The sequence below is a fragment of the Chenopodium quinoa genome, unplaced genomic scaffold (genome assembly GCF_001683475.1).
Source record: "Chenopodium quinoa cultivar QQ74 unplaced genomic scaffold, ASM168347v1, whole genome shotgun sequence".
Lineage (NCBI taxonomy): Eukaryota > Viridiplantae > Streptophyta > Magnoliopsida > Caryophyllales > Amaranthaceae > Chenopodium > Chenopodium quinoa.
This window is the reverse complement of record NW_018743955.1, coordinates 7,212,997-7,238,055: the sequence shown is the minus strand read 5'-3', so window position 1 is coordinate 7,238,055 and position 25,059 is coordinate 7,212,997. Positions and strand designations below refer to the sequence as shown.

General features: G+C 34.3%; 3 protein-coding genes across 3 annotated transcripts; 2 read left to right on the top strand and 1 right to left on the bottom strand.

Moving 5' to 3' along the window:
• The first annotated feature begins 1,312 nt into the window (after window positions 1–1,312).
• Window positions 1,313–8,128, top strand: LOC110689346 (putative nitric oxide synthase). Its single transcript, XM_021866124.1, has 13 exons — window positions 1,313–1,873; window positions 2,562–2,747; window positions 3,666–3,752; window positions 3,843–3,922; window positions 4,569–4,650; window positions 5,142–5,162; window positions 6,038–6,083; window positions 6,327–6,445; window positions 6,533–6,646; window positions 6,747–6,833; window positions 6,925–7,014; window positions 7,331–7,440; window positions 7,562–8,128. Exons 1-13 carry the CDS (start codon window positions 1,370–1,372, stop codon window positions 7,812–7,814), a joined length of 1,779 nt encoding a protein of 592 aa, XP_021721816.1. The 5' UTR covers window positions 1,313–1,369; the 3' UTR covers window positions 7,815–8,128.
• A 3,572-nt stretch (window positions 8,129–11,700) lies between these two features.
• On the top strand, window positions 11,701–13,395 carry LOC110689345 (NADPH-dependent aldo-keto reductase, chloroplastic-like). Its single transcript, XM_021866123.1, has 5 exons — window positions 11,701–11,820; window positions 12,037–12,212; window positions 12,421–12,664; window positions 12,823–13,002; window positions 13,098–13,395. The coding sequence occupies exons 1-5, from the start codon at window positions 11,701–11,703 to the stop codon at window positions 13,323–13,325; spliced, it is 948 nt and encodes a 315-aa protein (XP_021721815.1). The 3' UTR covers window positions 13,326–13,395.
• Window positions 13,396–13,474: 79 nt separating this feature from the next.
• Window positions 13,475–21,611, bottom strand: LOC110689344. Its single transcript, XM_021866122.1, has 16 exons — window positions 21,301–21,611; window positions 21,122–21,205; window positions 20,176–20,249; window positions 20,059–20,092; window positions 19,038–19,096; window positions 18,742–18,856; window positions 18,563–18,600; window positions 18,018–18,115; window positions 16,995–17,050; window positions 16,555–16,843; window positions 16,250–16,365; window positions 15,658–15,714; window positions 15,197–15,262; window positions 14,521–14,595; window positions 14,250–14,336; window positions 13,475–13,833 (listed from the first exon to the last, which is right to left on the bottom strand). Exons 1-15 carry the CDS (start codon window positions 21,457–21,459, stop codon window positions 14,280–14,282), a joined length of 1,377 nt encoding a protein of 458 aa, XP_021721814.1. The 5' UTR covers window positions 21,460–21,611; the 3' UTR covers window positions 13,475–13,833; window positions 14,250–14,279.
• Between the last annotated feature and the right edge of the window lie 3,448 nt (window positions 21,612–25,059).

Genomic DNA, 25,059 nt, shown 5'->3' with positions numbered 1-25,059 from the left:
TTTTTTATTTTGTTTGATTTTTTTCATTTTTTTTTCAATGTTCTGGTTTTTTGATGGCCAATATAGCAAAGCTTTGTAAATAAGTGAACATATCCTGACTTGCTAAATTAAGAGTAAAATCTGGAAATTCCTCAAGCCAAACAATGAACTACATAATTAAAAGTTACTAACAATTACTGTAAGAACTACAAACACAGCATAATAATTCGTCTATTCATCTAGCTATTTTGAGAAAAGTTGACATGTTTTTGGTCAAAATTAAAGGGTCAAAGACTCAAAGTGTCATACTCGTGTCTCGTAAAGTTTAGTAGGAGAAAGAATAATGGAGAAAAGAGAGAAGATAGATGATATTTGAAATTTTGAATGTCAAATTCAAAACTGGTTCAAATTCTCATTTGAAGTTTCAAAGTAAGTAAAAATCAAGACCCTAATCACTTGACCAATAACATATTGCTAGCTCAAAATGTATATAGTCATCCTTATAATGATTATCATTATAATAAATTTTTTATTAGCTAATTATGACATTTTTTAATGTTAATTAATTATAAGTCATTTATCTAATTTTTGGAATCTACTCTATTAATTTTGAAATAATTTTTGTATTGTTTTTATAAATTTTTAATTAATTTCAAAAATTTGTTTTTATTCTTAGTGAAATTAAAAATAATTCATAACTTTCTTTAAAAAAAAAAAAATAATAATTCATAACTTAATTTTTAAAAATTTAATAAATCAAAAAATAAATTTAAAAATATGAATTAACATTTATAATTATTTTTTGACATATAAACTAAATTAAAAAAATCAGAGAATAATAAATGTGTATAATAATAGTCATTTTAAGGATGATTACTATAGAATTTTACCAAAAGTAGATACTAGTCGTACTACTTAATAAAGAGACGAATGAAATATAATAAATCATGTTTAATTTGCCAATTAACAGTAACAAGGCTCCACTTATACATAAAATTCATGAAACTCATGTATAGTCTTATCAAGCACATTTATATTAATGTATCTATATTAATATATTAAAAGACGGTTATAAAAACGTCCATGCGCCACGTAGACTCTTCTAAATTACTCCCCGTCACTTCAGTTACAATTCATGACGTCACGTCAGTTCACAAACACTTGATGACGCCACACATCGTCACTAGGATTCGAACCCCAAACCACTTAGTGCAAAATTAACTATTTAGCCATCTAAGCTAATTACCAAACATGTGTTACAATGTATATAAATGATAAGTTAATTTTCATGTAATAATCCGTGGTATCGCCTGGATCCATAAACTAGCTATAATTTTGAATGATGCTTAATTTTATTCATTAACAATAACCTACAAATACCAAATACAATATGCTCATTTCAGCAAATCTCTCCTTATCCTTAAACCCCTCCATCAAAATGCCTCCAAAAACCTTCTCAATCTTCCCTTCTCTTCCCTCTCTTCCTCACCAATTCCAAAACCCCTTCTCAAATTCCCACCTCCATTTCAAAACCCACCTTCCCAAATTCTCTCTCATCAAATGCAGTGCTACAGCAGCTCCAAATTCAGACCCTCAACTCCATGGAAATCCCCAAAACCCACCAACCCAAGTTCCAATTTCGGGTTCCGAAACCGGAACCGAAGGCGCTGGGGCTGCCGCTCCCACCCGGGGGCAGCTCTTCTTGGAGCACCACCAAGCTCAAGCTGCTTCAAAATTGGTTCTTGCTGCCAATAAGAAGAGGAAGAAGAAAGAGAAGTTAAGTGGGTCATTTAAGGGATTGAATTCGGTTGATTGTTGTTATGGTTGTGGAGCTCCTTTGCAGATTCAGGAAGTTGATGCTCCGGGTTTTGTTGATCCGGATACCTATGCGCTGGTATGGGTAGTTCTATTAAGTTTGATGAACATGATGAAATTAGTACTATTTTAAAATAGTAGTTCTGTTTGTGAATTTACATGTGTTAGTCAAATTTGTGTTACTATTTTGTTGGGTTTTTGTGAAATTCCACCTTTTTTTTTTTTTGGTTAATTGGGAAAGTTGGGGTGGGGGACTGGCGGGATTGGACAATTGAATGATGTGATTGTGGGTTTGGTATGTACTTCTCTGTTCGGATTTAGTTGTCACATTGCTAGTTCAAATTTCGCTACAATTTGACTATTAATAGGATTTAGTTGTCATGTTGCTAGTTCAACTTACTCTATCAATGTGACTACTATTACCGGATGGTGGGCCGTGGGCGTATGTTGTATGACCGCAATAGCAAAAGCAGGGTTTAACTCATAATTGCTTGCCCAAAGTTTATTGTTTGTTGATATCTGGGCTTTCTGTACCTATATATGGCAGCCATTAGGAAAGTATTGGCAAATGGACAATAGATAAGTGGATTATTTTAGGTTATTTGTGATCTTAGATTTTTATGATATTTGATATAATCATGCTGAATGTTATGTTGGGTTACTTGTAGACTGATTGATGAATGAGCTAGAGCCTAGAGCACTGTATGATAATTAAAGCTCGCCTAAGATATTTAAAGTTCTTAGACTGTACTTCTGTTTGGACTCAGAAAAAGAAGCATCGCCAGCTCAAAACTGTTATCTGTGGGAGGTGTCGTCTTCTTTCACATGGACATATGATTACTGCTGTTGGTGGGCATGGAGGTTATGCTGGAGGAAAGCAGTTTGTTACTGCTGAGGAATTACGTGATAAGCTTTCTCACTTGCGCCATGAGAAAGCGTTGATTGTTAAATTGGTAAGCTAATCAGAATGCTCACTAAACTTGTTTCTGGCATGAGTTGTAGTCTTTTTTCCAACTGGCCTAGCAGCTTCTATGTTCTGTATATTGTTTAACACCCTAGATCACATTTTTGCTAAGAATTATGAATGGCCTTTACTTTTTCCCTAGATTAATGACAAACCCCTTCCCTGGCTTTTGAGCTCAGGTGGGTGCCCTGGATCTTCCTCTATAGAATCTTATAATAAATTTAAGTGGACATGAAGGGCCAACTCAAGGTTGGCTGTGTACTTGCTAGTATGTTATGATCAATTGTGCAGTTGTGCATTTGTGCCTTTGAACAATTGAACTGCTTACATATTCCCTCAAAATATGTAGCATGATCTTTGTGTATTATACTATTATGTGATGAAAGTAATATTCTTGGTTTGAGTTTGTAACTTTGTAACCAGAGTTTACCGCTTCTTATCTTGTCTCTACAATGTGTCTATATTGTTGAGCTATGATGAGAAAGTTAAAAGCCATTAAAATCCTGTAAATGGAGTGATCAGTGAAGCATCAAATTTCTAACCATAAGAAAGATCTTTTTCGCTTCTCTTCTAAAAATTTGAAAAAAGGCAGTAATGCACCTATTCTCTCACACTGCATTTTATTTACTTTTCTGTTAATACTTTCTTTCATGATCTTGAAAGATACTCCTTGTATTTCAAAGTTATAGGCCACATTTGGTCAAAGTTTGTGAATGCTGACTGTTACTCTGTCAATATAGTATTAGGTAGACTGAAATTTAAATGTTTCTATAGATTTGCTTCATTTAAAAAGAACCATACGGTCATATCGTTAAAGATATAATTTAAGCATTTGGTGCTTACTAGTTAAGTAGGTATGAGATGCCTCAAGTGGTCAATAAAGTTAATTATAATTTAAATCTTGTAGGTGGATATTGTTGACTTCTATGGCAGTTTCTTGTCTCGTGTGCGTGATCTTACAGGTGCAAATCCAATAATATTGGTTGTGACCAAGGTAATTATTTCCCTTCCTGAGATCCCAATTGAGTGTAGTAACACTTATACTGCTAGCTTTTTATTAATTCTTATACTCACCTCCATCCAGATTGATCTCCTTCCTAAAGGGACTGACATGAATTGTGTTGGTGATTGGATAGTTGAGGCTACTACAAAGAAAAAACTCAAGTAAGTTTTACATTGCTCAAGCCCATCTTTACAGAACTGTCTAGGATTGATGTATGGGAAATGTTACTTGTAAACATGATTTTCATTTTTAGTCAAGGATTGATGTATGTGAAGAATTCTTTCTGGATGTTGACCTAGGGGAGTAATATTTAGGCACTATATTTCTCCTTTCCCTTCCAAATTTATGAAATTGGGGAAATAAAAGTTTGTTGTATAAGGTAGCGTATGTGATCTAGGAAGTGATTTTGGGATAAACACTTTTGTCACTCTTCTAATTTTGTTTACTGAATACTGATGGCCAATTCGCTCCCCTCTGCACTTGTTCTGTTTTCTTTTGTTGACTCTTGAGTTGACACAGCTGATCTGCTATCTTCATATATAGTATCCAATGAGATATGCTGGTTGGAGGCTTTGAGGTGATGTTAATGCATAAGTTCAATGAGGGCAGCTTCACTTGCCAATAGCTAGTGTCTTTTGAATATGTTCCCTAGCCATTATTATAGTACTTGATGTTTCACAGGTCCAATATCATTTTTTTCTTGTCGCCCATCTTTCTCTCTCTTTTAATTTTTTCCTCAATTGATGTGTGGTCTGCTTGTTAGTTGTTACTCCATTTAATCTCTAATCAATTTTGTTTATATTTCAGTGTCTTAAGTGTTCACCTAACAAGTTCAAAATCCTTGGTTGGAATATCTGGAGTTGTTGCTGAAACCCAGGAGGAGAAAAAGGTTTGTTGATTTTCTTTGATCTGCAATGTTTGATAATTGGTGAAAGCTGTGAGAGTTAGTCATGTCTTTACTCTCAGGCAGAGGCATTTTGTGTAGCATTTGCATAAATGCTCTAGAGTCTGAGTCAGAGGCTGAAGTAGTTGTGGAGTCTGTGGTAGTAGGCCGTGTAACCACTTTTTTTTTAGTCATTTGCATGTTTATTCTTAGGCAGCTTTTGTACAAATTTTGTAATTTCAGAGGCATTGCCTTTGTGTGGTGTCCATGTCCAGATCCATATCTTGTGCATGTGAAAAGTTTTGCAATAATCCTCAAAATTAAAATTGCTAGTTAGGACTTAGGAGTATGAAAAACTACTGGAATTAGACTTGATCAGTATTCAATACTTTAGCCTAAGAAGTAAGAAGCACAATTTTATCTGCAAATCTGAGACATTTATTTAGTTCTGTTTCTTTGCTATTTCTCAGTATTGATGGCTTCTGTTTCCTTTGCAGGGACGGGATGTATACATCATGGTTAGTAGGTTCCTTGATCTCTACGTTGGAGCTAATATGCAGTGTAAACAGAATCTTGACCGGCTTTGTTTTACTTGCCTCTTGCTTATTTGATACAAGACATGCTAGCCTTGTGTGTGTAGAATGCAATAAGACTTATTACAAGCAAAAAGTTAGTAGTATCTCCAGCAAATAGACTTTCTCTTAAGGAAAGAATTAATTCAAGAATACTTCCTTGCCCAAGATTATTAGGGTTCAAACTCAATTGAATCCTAATAAAAAAAAAAAAAAGAGGTGTACACTTCTTATTTAATAGCTAAATTTAGCTTTTTGGTCAATATAAGTCAGTATCTATCATGCAGTTGCAAAAAGGTTTAATGTCAGCATCAATGGTGATTCCTTAAATTAACAATTGGCTGAAGCCAGTTTGTTCAGAAGCTCATCCAATAATTTGCATAAATAGAATGCATTTTGTATGTCAGCTTTTGGCATTTGTTTCCAATGTTATACTTCGTATGAGTTTGTCTAACTTTGAAGTCAATGATTAGCTAAGTGCTGTAATATGAGGTTGTTTTGGAAAGTTGACATGCTAAGACGAAGCATATAGAATGGAAGTCAAAAAACATTAAGAATGGAACTCATAATGACTTCTTACTTGTATATAGGGATATATCTTCCACAAATGGACTGTATGGTACTCTAAAAGAGGAAAAAGTAGTGTTTTGCAAAATAAAAATGTATTATTTTCTTGTATAGTTGTGATTTTATTTTCTATGGACCATGGCGAGGGTGGTGTAGTTCTGTGAAGAAATGGGTGGTTTTCATGTGTTGCATCTCAATATTATTATGTATTCTTGAGATTCTTTACTATTGTTAATAATCTTCTGTTTTTGTAGGGCTCGGCTAATGTTGGAAAATCAGCATTTATCACTGCATTACTAAGTAAGTTTGAAATCTTGGTTGCTTTTGTTTCAAGTCCTTTGGCTAGTGTCCAAACCTTTGAATTTATGGCTTGTTTTGCTCAACTCTTCTGTTAGCAGTAGAAAAATTGATCTCTTTCCACCCTCATTCTCGGTTCTCCTGTTCTAACTATTGAAAAAAAAAAAAAAAAAAAACCTTACTGATTATATTTGTCTTTGGTGCCAAAATTTTCTTCTCATGTCATTTGTTGTCTTTCAAACTTAGTGTTGATGGGAGAAAGGGACCCAGTGGCCGCAGCAGCTCAAAAATATAAGCCCATTCAATCTGCTGTTCCAGGAACTACCTTGGGTCCTATTCCCATTGATGCCTTCTTTAGTGGAGGGGTAAGGAAACACCAAGGTTTTTCTTTCTTTCTTAGGATGCTATTATTCTGTGATTGTTCACTCAGCATCTTAAGTGAAATGTTACAGAAATTATACGACACTCCTGGAGTGCATCTCCACCATAGGCAAGGTGCTGTTGTTCCCACAGATGACTTACCTTTACTAGCTCCTCGAAGTCGACTGAAGGGTCGATCAATTCCTGTATGTGTATTTGCTGTTTTTTTTTCCCCCCTCTCTTTCATGTCTCTGCATCTACACCCATATCTGCTTTACCTAATTAACAAATCATCATATGTTTCAGAGCAATCGAGACACCATTTCGGGTGCCCGTGGAATGGAGGGTTTCTCAATTTTCTGGGGTGGTCTTGTCAGAGTTGATGTTTTAAAGGTTTAATCTTCACATGTTAGTTGTTACAATTATGAAACTGTAATGGTGTACCTTGCATGGCTAAGATGCTTCTTATTCTTACAAATTTCAGGTTCTCCCATGTACACGATTGACATTCTATGGACCAAAGGCCTTGCAGATTCACATAGTGCCTACAGCAGAAGCTGATGAATTTTACAAGGTAATTTTGTAAGCTATTCTTCTAGGACATGCTTTTCATTATTATCATCGACTACTCAAATTCCAATGCACATTGCTAAATGCTAAATTAAGCTGGTGTATTGGTACTGTGAATAGAAAAGAAGGAAATATCTTTATGGGATGGAGTTGATGAAATCTGTTTTATTACATGCAAGAATGTAGCAATGTAGGCTTCATTCATATACTTCTAATAATTTATGCATGAATATGAATGCACTGTTGTTTTGTATGCACCACTAGTCCACTACTGATATTGGTCGATGGTTTGTATTGATGTTATGGACTTATGGTTTCAGAAAGAAATAGGACTTATGCTTACACCTCCGACCAGCAAGCAAAGAGCAGAGAGTTGGAATGGACTTGAAACAGAGCGCAGATTGCAGTTAAGATTTGATGACCCAGATAGGTAAGTCAATTGTAATCGTCATTGTTATGATTTGTGATATTTTTATATTTTGTAGGTCAAATCTTTCAAAAAATTTCCATCATGATTCATATATGTTCTAATATCATCCTTTCTATGGCAGACCATCTTCTGATATAGCAATTTCCGGCCTGGGATGGATAACCATCGAACCAATTAGCAAAGAGCTCAGGATGTCAGATCCAATTCCTGAACTTCCTGATGATAATGAACTACATTTTAATGTTCACGTTCCAAAACCTGTCGAAATTTTTGTTCGGTCTCCCTTGCCTGTGGGCAAGAGTGGAAGTGAGTGGTACCAATATAGGGAGCTAACAGAACAGGAAGAAGAATTCAGACCTAAGTGGTATTACTGATTACCGAAAGCTGCAATGAATAAGGACCACAAGGGAACAATACACTTGCTTCATAGATCTGTGTTAGCCATTTATGTTTGAGTCAATTTTTTTCGCCTTTTAGCGAATGTAGTAGTGTAGTACTAGCCACAGGTGAAGAGTATCAAATTTTGTAGAGGATGTATAAGCTAGTCATTAGTTTCATAGAAGAAATTTGTACATATACATCTTTGTATCTATTTTGAAAGTGTACAATATTATGGACACACAAATAATTTCAAATTTTGTCGGGGAACAAACATAAGATATGAGATCAAATCTTGTTTACATCGCAACTCTTTGTGCCCCCAAGTGGCCGCTAAAGAAAACCGATTAAGATCCAATCAAATCTTTATGATCCTGCATGATCACTTCATACCCCTTACGAAGCCATGCTGTTGGGACGGTCGTTGACAAAATCAGCATCGTCTTAATAGAGGTCATGTACGGTGATTGTCCTTCACGTTAAATCAACGTGATTTGAGGAAGGGTAGGCAAAATTTATTATTAATTAATGTCTCTATTATTGGTTGACATTTTAACGTTAAGTCAACCCCTTTGAGTCATAATCATATCAAAAGTCAATAATTAATTAAACTAATAATCTTAGTCAACCTTATTAGTTGGACAAAATCAAGCTTTATTGTTGCTTACTGATATCATAACACCAACAGAATGAGGATTAGTTTAGAATTATTTTTTAGTGTTTAGGTTGACAATTTTACATTAAGGTGTCCAATTTAATTAGTTGATAATTAGCTAATTAGAAATTAGTTAAGTCAACTCCAAAAACTCCCATTTTTTGGGGGTGATAATACTTGTTTTAAAATTGTTATAGTGATGACTTGTTAGTATTTTGGTAGGGAGTCGATCTCCAAGTTTATGGTTGAACCTTGAATTTGAGCTAACAAAATTAACTAAAATTAAATAATCAGTTGACAGTTTCATGCGACTTCTTATGACTCTATTGGATTATTAAGGGTCACTTGGGCTTTTGGAGTTTTGGTTTGATAAATGATGGGTTCAATGAATCATTATAATCAATGAAATTTACTTGATAACTAAAATTCATCACATCAATTAATTATTAATTATTAAAAGTGGCCTTATAACAAAATGCTAATGACCAGACTAAGAAATAGGCGAATGTGATCTTTAAAATCAGCAAGATTTTACTAGCTAAGTTAGTTGACATTCATAATACGCTATACACATAGTCAAAGTTGAGAAAAGGAATTATAATGTATACATCAATTACATACACTTGATGTCTAATTAATATTTATGTGAAAGAGTTAATTCACATAAGTGAAAATTTAAGATTTAAACATTTATTTATCAATTATAGAACCTGTATAGATTTATGGTTTGAATCTTTGAAATTGAGGGTGCTTAAGGGAAAAGTTTCCCTTTCTCCTCCGTCTACTCCCAAGTGCTTAGTCCCTAAATACTGGACTAAAAATGAAAAGAAAAAGAAAGAGAAAAAAAAAAAAAAAAAAAAAAAAAAAGAGAGATTAGGAAACTAGGGACATGTTCGGCGTTAGCTTTTGAGTAGCTTTTAGTGGTTTGACCAAGTCAAACCACTACTTAACAAAAAATGTGGGTGTTTGGCAAAGTAGTGGTTAGAGTAGCTTTTAGTGGTGGAGGTAACTTTTATGAAAAGCTAGAAAGATTAGCTTTTGAAATTAGAGGTAGCTTTTCAGGTAGCTGTTGAAAATTTAATCTATAGTTTTAAAAATAAAATATTGACTTTAATATATAACAGCTAGTCAACCGCTACTTTATCGAACACACATATTTAAATTATTTATCTTCACAACTAACAGCTTGTTGACAGCTAACAGCTACCTACACAGCTAACAGTTACCTCTACACCTACAGCTACCTTCGCAGCTATATTGTGCCGAACACGTCTTGACCAATTTTCATGATGTACTATTGAGGTAGGAATGAACGATGGAGATGATTCTTTGCAAATAATAATGTAATACATGTGAGGACTAGTATATAAAATAGATCTGATCTCTATACATAACACCAAATAGTCTTAAATATTTAATACTTATAAATAACCCTTCATCTATGATAACATATAAATAAAATCCCGCAGCCATATGATTATAACGTTAGTGTTCCACTTCATTAAAATACTTTAATTTTATTTTTTAATATAGATGGTAAGCTAAAGTGATTAGTGAGTAGTACTAATTGTTGATTAGTATAATGAAGTTTGCGATTCGTCGGTTTGGATATATATTATGGCCAACGCATAGAAGTTGGAAACTAAGATAGCAAAATAGCGTTGTTGTTGATACAAGTACAGTAGTATACACTAAACCATCTGACTATCTGAGTTACGTCATTAATTCATAATGACTTTTGGAAAGCGTGGGCGGTTTCTTAAGTCAAACAGAGATATATTTCGTTAATATAAATTATAATTAATTAATTGTATCCTAATAATACAAGTATATATAGTCTCACAATATCGCACAAATATGTACTGTCACACTAATTATCGTAGATTGCTGGCAAATCTATAATCCATTCGATTTGTAGTCTTTAGCAACTTATTAGCTCCCTCTCTTAGAAACTACTCTCACCCTTCCTTGGCGGTACTCCCTCGTATATTATTACGTGCTCGAACGTCCAAAGGGATAGCTAAGCCGTTAGGGTTCCGCCCAGTTTCAAGATATCATGACATCGATTCTCATCCCCGTCCTTCTGGCTCTCTAATAAAAAATATCAAAAGCTTTAATAGGTCTTATTAATAATCCGTTTAATTTGCAATTCTCATATTCTCTCTTAATTATGATCTATAAATAATGTACTCGGATGTGAATTTTCATTTTATTTTTTTTTTCTTACAAGATGTATACATAATATTAATAATAAAACGAAGTAAAAATAATCACCTGCTTAACACAACTAGTGATCTATCATGCACATTGTACAATCAGTTGCACAACAAAAATTATACTACATACAATCAATATGTCATAACAATTGTATGAAAATGTGATATATGTTATGAAATTTTGTACTACCTTCGTTACAAGTTATGTGCAACGATTAGACATTTGACATAATGCAAAGAGGGAAAATGTCTAATCGTTGCACATAATCTGTAACGGAGGTAGTACATTGTTTATTGTCTTACAATAAAGACATTTTTTTTAATCGTATTTTTTTTTTTTTTTTTTTGTGTTCCACTCAGTTCACCCTTTGGGCTAATCCGAATTCGGGGATCAGTTTTGAGTGGTTAGGTTCCAGTCCCCTCCCAATTATATGTCAATAAACGACAAAAAAAACCTTGATCTTAACATTCTATTATTTCCCCCAAAAAATGAGAATATAAAGAAAGATCATAAGATTAATGAAGTACAAGACATAATCTATAGTGTACATAATATTTTGGATGTTCAAGAATACAATGTGGTAAAGAGTTGGGCAATGGGAGACCACATCATAGCAAGTTCCTAAAATCAAAGAAATCACAAGTTTAAATCCCAAAAGACAAGGCAAATCCTAAGGTTATGATTTGCTTTTAATTTCCCCTTAATCACAATCCTAAGGCTATGATTTGCTTTTAATATCCCCTTAATCACATTATAATCTTTCATTAACTCCCCTCTTTCGAAGGACACACATTAAAACATTAGTTTATAATATTTGCTGAACTGTCTAAAGGATACGGTTACTTCTTTATATTATACAAAATTATTTATTCATTGTTACATATTTTTTAAATCTTTGACTTTTCATGAAATGTATATATAGGTAGACATTTCCAAGGAAATTTCATAAGTTTATTTGTTTCAAACTAAAAGTGTATTTTTATAACTCAAATTAGAGAGAGACTACAAAAATGAGGCGAAATTTAGCAAGATTAAACACTGGAAATGTTGTTCCTCTTCTTGGATTAGGCACTTATTCTTCTTCATATGATCATGAAACAACACAAAAAGCCATTCATATGGCTCTTAAGGTATGACATTGACATCTTAATTCGCTCTGTTTTTAAATGGTGTTTGACTTTTTACGTGAGACAATCACTGTCAAAGTAGAAACAACATTTAGAGACAGATGAAGTGTATTTTGAAATTGAGCCTTTTTTTCGCAAGTTGGGGAATGTATGTTCTTTATACTCCGTAATGGATACATTACTAGATTAGTAACTAGGGTGCAATATTTGTTTATGCAGATGGGCTATAGGCATTACGACACGGCAAAAATATACGGTACCGAGCCAGCTCTAGGAAAGGCCTTAACGGAGGCAATTAGTGATGGTGTGGTTGAAAGAAAAAACATTTTTGTTACGTCCAAGCTTTGGTCTAGTGATCACGACGATCCAGTTTCCGCGCTCAATCAATCTCTAAAGTAAGCACAATCTCTTTTGTATCCTGAAACGATGTAAGATAAGGGTGCCCTATTATTTAGGGACACAGTACTATATTTACATGTACATTTTGTTCTTGGTTCATTTCATCTAGGATTAAGATCAGGTGAAATGAACAACTTTCTTTGGTTATGTGCCAAATTGTGAAAGCTCATGTTACTTAAGATATGTTTTGGGAATGTGAAACAGGAATTTGGGAATGGAGTACGTGGACTTGTACTTGGTGCATTGGCCCGTAAGGTTCAAATCATGGGCGGAATACCCGGTTCCGAACGAGGAGGATTTCGAAGAGATGGACATGGAATCGACTTGGGCAGGCATGGAGAAATGCCTTGAATTAGGCCTCTGCAAAGCTATTGGTGTTAGCAATTTTTCCACCAGAAAACTTCAGCACCTTATGAATTTTGCTTCTGTATGTCCTGCTGTTAATCAGGTATGCTTTGACTTGGGTTTTCAACGAAAGTTTAGGTTGAGATGTGTATAAGATGTTACAATTATTTTGATACAGAAGAAATATCGGAAAGAAAGATCACTATATGACAAGTATTAACTTGTGCATAAATAATAATTGGTGTTTGATACGAAATGCAGGTAGAAATGCACCCAATGTGGAGGCAAAACAAGCTGAGAAAATTTTGTAGCGAGCATAAGATTCATGTGAGTGCATATATGCCCCTTGGTGGTCCTGGAAATTTCTGGGGCTCGACGTCGATAATAAAAGACCCCATCATCCAGTCCATTGCTCAAAAACACAGAGCAACTCCTGCTCAGGTATTATATTTTAGCAACAAATATTCCATTTCTGGCAACTCTATATGATTTGCAAGTCTGAATGACATGACGCGAATGAATGTGTTGTTTTTCAGGTTGCACTGAGATGGGGAATGCAGAAGGGAGTTAGTGTAATAGTAAAGAGCTTCAATGATGGCAGGATGAGAGAGAATATTGGAGCCCTCGATCTCAAGTTGGATGATTATGATATGATCAGCATTGAGAAGTTGGCAGAGAGAAAAATACTGAGAGGAGATCATCTTATCAACAAAACAACCAGCCCTTACAGGACAATTGAACAGCTTTGGGATTACGAGATCTAAACTCGGATATTGTACTCCTAGGAAAGTAGTTTCATCAACACTTGCATCAGTAGTTACATCTGTAAATGTATAAGCAACCGGGCAAGAAAGTTGATAGCCAGATCTGGACATCCGCAATAGGATAAAATCAGTGTGAATAGTTGGCATAATATTAACATCTCCTGATCATACAAGTGAGAGTTACATTTTACAACATAAAACACCTTCTGAGTTTTGAATATAACAGTTAGGGCTTACTACTACAAAATAAATTAGCATCTTATTGAGGAAATTCTAGAAAATACACAACATTCGTATCTTTTCACTTGTTTTGATACATCTAAGAGACCCTTTAACAAGGATTATTTGGACAAAAAACCTTAATTCCTTCAGGATCTTATTGTGGATAAAAAATAATACAAGAAAGTATACAACAACCACCCCTGTCTGATGATCAGATCATACTTGATGATTCAATGTCAACCTGTTTCCTTGTTCAGTAATGGCGTCAAGACCATGATAGCATCACCTGAGACATGTTAAATAAAAGATAGGGAAAAGTGCGTCAAAAAGGTGAAAGGAAGATAAAGTTTAACCATTATAAGATAATCCATTCACTATGGATTTATTACAGATTATTAGTATAAGAAACTAGAAAGTATAATTAAGAGAGTAGACAGTTTAAACTCCCATCAGGACCATCAGGCAAATAAAGCCATCAATCTAAGCAGGTGAAGTGATTGTTACTAAAACCTCATTTTGCAACAGCAGAAGGCCATCAATCTAAGACTTAGGTTGGGGTTCCTTCAGTAAAACCCACTTAATTTTCTTTCCTAACGAGGAAAGGGCAGCTCAAACAAAAAAAAAAAAAAAAAGTCACTAGCACAATACGGAAAGATGCTTCACGATCAATTTGGAAAGTACAGCTTATAGCAAGTAACATACCGGGTAACACTATTGACACGTGCATCCATTCTAGCTCTTGGCTTGCTGTTTAGGGGTAGACACAGAAGATGTACCTTGTTCAATGCACTGGTAAAAAAAACTTCTTAGTAGGGAAAAAAGCATACAGAAATGACATTTAACAGAATTTACATCAATCCGAAACATATCTATGCCTATGGTTAATGGTAATTAACTACAAGAAGCCTTCTTTCTTTGCCTCTGGCCTCTTCCATTCAGCATCAGACCAAATCATCTTGGAAGATGCTCATACCTGAAGAAGATAGCTGTGCAGCCAATCCAAGGTTTGGGGGAATGTTGTTGCAGATATATTCACAACAGTTAGACCCTGTAATAAAAAAGGGAATAGCAAATAAGAAACAAAGACAAGGACATGAAATAAGCTCAAGGCATATTCTCTAAGTTTAGTAAAATCCCCATCCCATGCTTCATCTCCTTTACACCCTAACCTGAACAAAGCAATTGCATCCAACAATAAAATCTTTAGACATTAGAAGACCATCACTTGCACCTGATTTGTCTATGATCTTATAAGTTGAACCATTCACCTGCTTTTGCAGAGGATATATTATGAGAACCAAATCCTCCATGGAAAACCATTTTCTACATGAAGTGTGTGACCAAGCCAACCATCACAGACTACTCACAAGACTAAGCTGTGGCCTTGTAGGTTTCGTAAAGTCAGGGGTATGAATCTATCAATCAAACAAAGCCTTAATCCCATAAGTGGGGTCGGCTACATGAATCAAAAGTGATCATTCCGTATAGTCATCCACACAAATGTTCCTCCATCCCTTATGGTCAAATACCTAATTCTCATGCACATCCCTATTCTTCATATTCTTCCTAACTCTTCCCAACCAAGTCAGGGGTGATGAATAAATTTTAGCCCTAAACAAGAGAGGGAAAAGGAAGGAACACGAGCATACCTGAGACTCAAATGAGCAAAGGTAGTCTTGAATAATCTTTAAATTCTTCATTAGCTTATCTTTATCCTGCAGAAAAGTAAATAAGTAACCAAAGCAAGAAACAAAGGAACAATGTGAATATGTGATACATGAGATCATTTGATATCATTGCTTTCATGAAGGAATTAACAGCAACATCATCATAAACAGAACCACACTGCAAATACAATTGTACAGATATCAAAAATTAATAAAATAATAAGTTAAAGCAGGTGTTCTAAACTTCTATGTATCACATAAGGACCAGTAAAAAAATTTAACACTGATAAGGACCAGATAAATTTTCAACAGTGATAAGAACCAGAAAATTTTTCAACAGTGATAAGAACCAGTAACGAAATGGGAAGGGGAAATTTGACAGCCTAGATACTTGCCAGTTGCAAGCATAGCTTTTTACAAAAGAACAGAATCAATTAATTTACCTTCACAACACTGTTATCACTGAATGTACAAGTTGGGATCCATTCCTCGAGTAATGCCTTCACAAGTCCAGAAAATTCCAATTATAGTTACCGCAGAAAAAGTAATTACTACTATGAAAAAGAAAGCAAGTACATGCCAAAGGCATCTGCAAACATACACTGGCCAAAATGCGCTACATAAGGATCTAGTGATCTCCCCCCCCCCCCCAAAAAAAAAAAAAAAAAAAAAAAAAAAAAAAAAAAAAGGAAGCAACAAGCTACCAGAAAATTGTGATTATGGAAAATACATGGGCAATGACTTCAATAGAATATGAAAGACCAAAAAAATCCTTGTTTTGAGTAATGAAAAACACAACTCAAAATCCACATTAAAGCTCTCTTTCAAGTCCATCAGCACTGAGGGTTACAAGCAACACTTGTTAATCTCAAGACCCTAGACTCCTAGAGCACTACTCCTATCTTTCACATTAATTCAATATGAATAGCATAATTCTAATAGCTAAAAAAAATAGAAAGAAAGAAAGATAAAAGAGTGAAGCAAACAAGAAAAGGTTCAGAATGCCTCGTAATCTAAGCTAGAATACCAGAATACCTCATGGTCAAATTCAGCCATTTTAAGAACAATAGGTACAATGATTGGTTCAGCCCCAGATCTCTCTTTCTTTGTTTGAGGGTTTTCATCAATCTTTGTTTCTTTGAGAGTCTCAACTGCAAAACCGTAAAAGAAGTAAGAAAATCTTACACTGTAATAACTTAACTAATGTATTGTTTGGAGAGATCTATCAAAAGTAGGCAAATAAATGACCAAATGAAATCAATACTCTATACAAAGAAGCACCTAACAGTTTCTTTCTCAGTATAGCAAATGAAGAAAAAAAAAAAGTAAAAAGTGCCAACCTTTATCATCAGAGACTCTATCTTCGATATTAACTGAAGCAAGAGAGCATAGAGCTTCATGCATCTGGTCAGAGGATACAGGTTCCTCAGTACTTGTATTCTCAGCACAGAGGTGTCTACTTCCAGAATCAATTTCGCCATTATCAGCAGGTTGGTTTTGTAATTGGCAGGTAGTATTATCAGTTGATGGATCAGATGCAACCTTTGTTTCTTCAACTTTTGGTTGTGTTTTCATGGACAATTTATTATCATCATCCATTAAGTAAATGCTAGGATCTAAATGTACTCCCTGAAATAAATATGTAAATCACAAAAGCATAATTACATCATATTTGCCATTTCTAATCATGAAAGTAACACTTGGGTCAAGAAGTTAATTTCCCTCCATAGCTTTTAAGGTCCATCAGTGACAAACAATTAAAGAAAAAGGCAAAGAGTACCTCAATTATAATAGGCTTTCCATCTTTCATTGCTTTCTTGAGATCTCCAGCTAAACCTGAAAAAATGAATAATAAGACTCATTTATAATCCCACATAAAGAAAGTAATTTAATAGTACATTCATGAAGGAGCTTCAAAGAATGAAGCGGTGGCATTGCGTTCATCTTTCCTATCCCAGATAAATAGTTTGAGCCTCACCAGGAGCAGACCCGCTATGTGATTCTCCCTACCCTTTATACCCTCCCCATAGGCAGACAACCCTCAAAAGTACAGAAAATTCTTGATGATGCAGGAGAAAATATCTCAAAATTGGGAAAAATAATACTTCCTCTGTTTATTTTTAGTTGACACGTTTCTTTAGTCACGTTTGCCAATGCACTTATTCAATCATTAATACCTCTAATTATCGATAAACAAAAATTATAAAAAGTTGATATTTTGAAAGTATATGACGTGATGAATCTAACAAGATCCCACATGACTATATTTTTCATTACGTATAAAGCACAAAACACGGTCAAAGGGAAGTGTGTGAATAGTGCTAAAGTCAAAACGTGTCAACTAAATAAAATATATATATATATATATATATATATATATATATATATATATATATATATATATATATATATATATATATATATATATATAAACTTATATATGTAGGTGTGGTCTAGCTTTTGGTAACTTTCTTTATTCAAATAAAAGATGCTCAGTCAAACCTCCTATGTTTGCTTTTAGATTATGATCAAAAATGGAAGAAAGGGAAGAGAGAAGGAAAAATATTTATACGAGTATATAAGATGCACTTTACTTTTTTACCTAGTGCCTTCACCTTGGTGATGTTTAATATTTTAAATATAAAAGAAATATTTCATTTCCTTCCAGCTTCTTTCACAACATCCAACAAAGTAGAGAGTTTCACATAAAAATAAAAAAATAATAAAAAAAACATTAATGCTGGTACATTTATAAATTATTATGCACTAAAACAAGATTTAAGCTAGGATATATAGTTATCACCTTTACGAACAATCCTGCATTCTCTACAGAATTCTGTGATGAACTCGTCAGAAGAATCAATTTCCCTCGCCCATACAGGTGTAGATGTCAACGGAGCTCTGCATACATTTTAAAAGTAGCATAAACATTTGCAGAAACTACCATAAATAATCTTTTATGTGAAACTACCGCAAATAATCTTTTCTCCAGTTTCATCATTTCAAGTACAATTAACGTTTATAGATGCTCTTTCACAAAATTATAAATAAATAATTAAAAATATTTAATTCAATGATCGTCGAGACAACTGTGCAAAGGGTATTTTGCATACTTTATTGTTTTTGTTATCTCGTAATTTGTATTAATGATTTCTGTTTAACACATAATTTCTTCTAAGGGTATCTTCAGAGTGTTAGTGTGTGTGTGTTTCCCAACTCATGATTGTGGTCAGATCAGTGCAGAGATCAGTCCATCATGCACTATAAGACCTAAGATAAGAGTTCAAATGACAGCTGGATGCCGGAATTATCTTATAAATTCAAAGTGAGAAAAGGCAAGTATATTACTCTGTAGATGTGCGAAGCAATTCGTACACCATATCAGTCTGCAATGGTAGAAAAGCAATAAGAATGATACGAATACAAAAAGATCATGGGAAAGTTATTTCCCTCTCCAGAAACTCTAAGAAGCACCATTAACAAACAAAAAGAAATTCATACAAGTAGAAATATGTAACCAGGTTCACCTGTAAAACGTTTGGTAAATTTAGTCTTTGTGCAAGTTGTGTAGCAATGGTGGATTTCCCAGTACAAGCAGTTCCACAGACAAGAATGACCAGTGGCACCCGCTGATGGTGAAACCTAAAAGGAACATGAAAGGATATACAAGTCAAATAAATAGAAATTTGTCACTTTAGTACTTTTAACTGTCGTTAATTAGAAATAATAGCTAAAACGCGAGAGTGCGAGATCAATAAAACCCTAGATAGAAAGAAGATAATAAACCTAATAACAAGATGAATAATATATTCATTGCACTAACCTGGTCATCATCTTATAACGATTGATATACTCTTCACCATAGCCCCTACGTTCCATAAGCTGCAAATAGAGTCCTATAAGAAGGTTTAATGAAATCACATTTTGAATACAGTCAATCTTAATGTTTGTAAATACATTTGATACCATACATCATATTGCAATGGTCATGAAGTCATGAAGACATCAAATTACATCAAAATTTATATAGGCTACGAAGAGGGAAAGATCAACCCTTCCATTCTTCATTCGCTTTTTTAAAACCGGACTACTGGAGAATAATTAATCCCTCATCAAATTTGGGATCATAAAACCATTGAGTTCATGTTTAAATCCCTAATACGCAGTAATTTTTATTAAACAGCAATACAGAATCTACCTATATACTAAATATACAGAGCTAAGAGCCATAATATTTAAATTCTTCAATCTAAAGCCTTACATTGCTAATAAGACAAGTAAGAAGTGGATGTTCGGACTTATGCATAATTTCAAGCAACAAAATCAATAACTACATCACATCTCTCCAAACTTATTTGAACAATTAAGTGCCTACGAAGAATTAACAGAGGGAATCAAAGAACAGTGACAGACCACATGCACAAGAAAACCAAATAATTTTTGTGTCCCAAATTGATTGCCACCTTTGGTTTTGTGTTGTTCTACTTCATTGTCTTCTGTTGTCAACAAATGGATACTTGATCTATTCCCAATATTTTACACATTTTTAGTTAAAATGTAACTCATTGATTGCACTCCGACTTTGCAAAAAGTCAACATAGACATCCTCTTTAGGAGAGGGGAAGTATTAAGTCAATATTTATACATGTGACAAAACAACTCTAGCTAACCATCAAAATCCATGAATAAAAGATTGTTAGCTAAAACTCTATTGGTTGGTTGATGTTACTTTTTAACATGCTTCTACATTCTCGTATCCCTGAACAGACATCAGTTGGGAAAGTGTTATGGGAAAATGGTATCAATTGATGTCTAAAAATTAGAGCATAAGATATAATGTATACCTTAAATAGATTGGCCTCCAGATCATTCTGAGAGCTGCATGATGACAGTATCGTTTATTAGTTCCATGGAAAATAACACTTAAATCATTTAAAGCAAAAAAACAACCGATGACATACACATCAAGCAGGCTGTTGTCGATAAGCAGCTTTTTAAGTTCCAAAGCAATCTTGATTGCTACATGATTAGGAATCTAAGATAGTGCAACAAAATGCAACATCAAAATAAAGGTTATTAAAACAATCATTCAACATCAAGAGCTCAAACATGGTCTCTAATCACAAACAAAACTGCAAGACCGGTATTTACGCAATATAAATGTAGTGATCCAACAGCTATTAGACAAAACAAAGATGCTTGCAAAAGGTAGTCTGCTACACGAGCACTGAAACATATTATATCATGAGAATTTTATCAATTAAGAGGAACCTACAATTTTTTAACAATCCAACACATTAAAGATGGAGGGATGGTCAGTCCCTCCATCCACCCCCCCCCCCACCCCACAAGTAGTGGGGGTTCGAATCCTCATCCCCCATTCCTGTGATAGGGTGGAGGGCCCTCCCTGTATCTTACCGATTATAAATAAATAATGAGGCCTATATCAAATTGGGTTTGAACTACTAAAAACCAGTGAAGGTTTTAGAGCATAAGTAAGCAAAGAATACAGCACAAATCATATTTCATAAGTGCATGCAATTAATTCACCTATACCCATCTACTGATGTCAATTATCTTAGTTGGTAAAAGTTCGGGGATCCAATCCCGCCTACACCTTCTGGCTATACACCCCCCCCCCCCACCCCCCCACCCCCCCACCCCCCCCAAAAAAAAAAAAATAAGTAAATAAATAAATAAAATCAAACTTCTCAATCTGTAATTGTTAGAACCATCAACACACACCCAATTATCTGACATTAAACAATTGCATGCTATCAATTCAATCAAACCCAAATTTACAATAACAATTAATAAACACCCAATGCAATACACCAAGTATAACATACAATTCAAATTAAAACAATTGCATGTACCACAAACCATCCTTAAGATCAAAAATCATACCTTGGTAACAGTCAACATTCTGCTCAGCAAAAATCTCGATAAAACATAGTAATGATCAGCATTATCACCCAACCAAACTTTAACCTAATACCCAAAAAAATTAAAATCAACCCCACAATTTATCAATCAAATTAACAAAAAATGGAATCAAAAATTGAATCAAAATCATTGATTGAAACCTTGACGAAATCGTATTTGGAAGAAGCGTTACGAGCGGCGAATCGAAAAGGGCGAGGATTGGCATCTTCGGGAAAATCATTATTGTTATGATTATCATCTGGTTCTTGACTGCCATTGGAACTTGGCGCAGGAAATGCAACTCCTTTGTCTTTCTTCATCTTCACTTTCCCAGTTTCTCTCTCCTCTGATATTCTGCGTTAACACTTAACAGCTGAAAAGTTTTACGTGTTGTTTTCTCCAGTTTGATGATCGATCATACTCGGGAAGACTGTAATAAATTAATAATAAATTGACCGGCCTAGTAATTTTTATATTTATGGAATGTTTTCGATTTTCCGTTTTTTGGTTGTAAAAATCTACAAAAGGCCTTGTTTGGTTGTAAAAATCTTGAATGAAAAAAAGAGAACCAATTCACTTCACCATAATTTTTCCGAACTAAATTTTTTTTTATTGAACCAAAATTTCTTTTGCTTAACAAGAATTATATTTATTATTAATTTTTTTTATAGTTATTGATTTAAAATAATAGAGCTTACTTAATATTATTTTTTAAAAGGTGAAGTGAATAGGGTCTTTAACCACTCCAAAGAATTGACGTTATAAATTCATTGTTTTAGCACTTTGTTGGTTTTAAAAAAGTTAATTTAGGTCTTGTTTGGTTGCACCAATTTTATGTTGGCACTCAAAATTCTTAGGAAATACATAAGAAAAATTTGTCAAAAATAACATCACCTTTCACCGGTCTTCCAAGAATAGAATGACCTTTGAATTATTTCAAAATAAAACGACCTTTGATGCACATCCACCAAAAATAGAACGTAACCGGTTAGTAACCTGTTATATAGGTTAATAGTGACACGTGTCACAATGTCATTGGTCAATTTTGTTTAACAATTTTTTTAAAAAAAAAAACCTGAAAATACAAAAAAAAATAACTTAAAATTTTTTAAAAAAAAATACTTAAAATTAAAATAAAAAAATAAAAAAAATAAACTGAAAAAAACCTCCCAGCCACCCTCAATGCCGGTGTCTTCCCCATAAACGCCGGCGGCCAAATCCTCCTAACACGGCGCCAGCAGAGAGCCTCCTAACGGCGCCGGCAACACAAAGACCTCGACCGGCCAACTTCTTCTACTAAACCACCTTCCTCCCACCGTAATACCCTGCTCTGTCGGCGCCCAAACCATCTCAATTGTGCCGGCGAACCCATTTCACTCCTCTGACGGTCGTCTCCACCCCTTCCCCTCTTGAACCACCACCCGAAACACTAGAAAACCCAAAATCAAGTGGTGGTCGTGGTGGGTTAACTTAGAGAGTGAGAATAGTAGCTCAGTGGCGTCATTGCATCTTTTGCCACCTGGGAAATGGGTGGAGACGGCCTGAGGGGTGGCGACAAAACGGGAAATGGGTTTGGCAGGAGCGACTGCTGGTGGGGAGATGAGTTTTTTCGAGAGGAGGGAGGGGGGTTTTAGGGTGGGGGAAGGTGGTTCAGGGGAGGGGCTGGTCAGGAAGGTCCGGGGTACAGCTGGCATCAGGTAAGGGACTCTGACCGCCAGCGGTGGTGGTGGGGTTGCTTTAGGCAAGGGGTGGGTTTTGTTTTCAGTTTATTTTAGTTTTAATTTTTTTTAAAAAAAAAATTAAGTTTTGATTTTTAAAATCATTATTAGTAAAAAAAAAATGTTCAAATAAAATAACTTTTTCTAACCAATCACACATGGACACATGTCAAATATAACCTGTGAAACAGGTAACAGGTTTTTTGTTCTATTTTTAGCGGATGTGCATCAAAGGTCGTTTTATTTTGAAATAATCCAAAGGTCGTTTTATTCTTGGAAGACCGGTGAAAGGTGGTGTTATTTTTGACAAATTTTCCAATACATAATTGGTGAGTTGTTTGGTTAATCAAAAAAGTGCAAAATGGAGGAAATAGAAATTCCTAAGAATTTCAATTTCCTACATAATGTGAAAATTCACTTATCCACCTCCCCCTAGGTCATTCAAATTTCCTAGGAATTGTAAGTTCCCTAATGCCAACCAAACAAACTAAGCAACTTCCTAGGAATTTGAGGAAGGAAATAATTTCTCGTGAATTATAAATTACCATGGGAAGTCAATTCTCATTGCAACCAAACGAACTTCACAATTATTTATTAACATCCGATTTACGTTAAACTATTGTAAATCGCCTCTCGCTCTAAGCAGAAATGTTTCCATTTTGATTTACACGTGCAGGCTTCATTGCCTACAAATAAAAACCAACCTTTTCTCTCTCCTCCTCATTCTTTCACAAAGTTCTTTCTCTCTCTTCTTTCTCTATCTTCTTCCATAATTGACAATCATATCTCTATTCAACCTGGTTTCTCGTTCTTTAACTACGATTATTTCTCTTCTCTTTCACTTGTGAGGTTGTTATTTGCAAAATTAAGGTTTGTTTACTTAATTTTATGAGATTTTTGTTAGTTTTAGTTGTTTTGATTCTTCGATTTTTAGGTTTTTTTTATTTTGTTTTTGTTTTTGTAGTGTTTGATTCTACAATGGTAAAGAAGAAGAGTACAAAGAAGTCGTCAGAATATTTGAAGTCGGAAGAAGGTAAAGTGAGCTCTAACTTGTCATCGTCGTCGAGTTGCTCGGTGAGATGGTCAGAAATGGTGGAATCGACGATGGTTTCAGCGACGACTTTTTATTTAATTGAGTGATAGTACAGTTTTTTCATGACTATTGTTAATTTTGCATTTATTTTTGTTGATTTTGATACTCTGTTTTGCATATATAGCTTAATTACTTTTGTGAAAAAAAAGGTCACTTTTGTGGAAAAAAAAAGGGTCACTTTTGTGAAAATATGGGTCACGTTTGTAAAAGAAAAATGGTCACTTTTGTGGAAAAAAAAGGGTCACTTTTGTGAAAATATGAGTCACGTTTGTAAAAGAAAAAGGGTCACTTTTGTATGAAAAAATGGTCACTTTTCAAAAAATGTTCGATATACAATAAAAATATTGTAAACCGGGGGCATGCAAAAGTTTTTGAACGAACTTAATGATTTGTTGTGTTCAACCAGAGTCACGTTAAAATTTTTTATTCTATTAAACATGGAGTAATATACTACGTAAAAATGATTTCACTGCTAACGATTTTATTATTACAAATAGAAAATTCATACTGTCTCTAAGAGCTCGTTTTTTTAAAGCCTCATTTTATAAGGAGGGAAATTGACGAAAATCTCTCACACTTGAAAGTTGGAGGACTAACTGACTATTCTATCTAGTCTTTAATTTATCAGAGGGTTCACAATACTCCGTATTATTCTAGCTAGTCTTCTAGAGTAGTGGCTTTTGTTTTGGATTTTTCATTATGAGTACGGAATACCTCAAGAATTTTATATTAATTTCACTTTGAGACGATTTTGCGTAGCACGGGCTCTCGTGTGACTAGGCTAAGCAGCAAAAAGGCACGGGTTTGAGAAACCCAACCAAAGCCCGCACACCAATATTTTATAAAATCAATAATATTGTCTTATTCCTGATAAAAATTAACTTATTCCTGACTAATATTTTCTAATTCCTAACAAATATTAAACCAATTAATATTAATCTAATACCTGAAAATATTAATCTAATACATGACAATAAACATTTAATGCCAAACAATAACAATCAAACACCAAATAATAAACATCTAATACCTAACATTATTTTCTCCTTCATCACTGACCCTCTTCTTCTTCTTCTTCTTCTTCTTCTTCTTCTTCTTCTTCTTCTTCT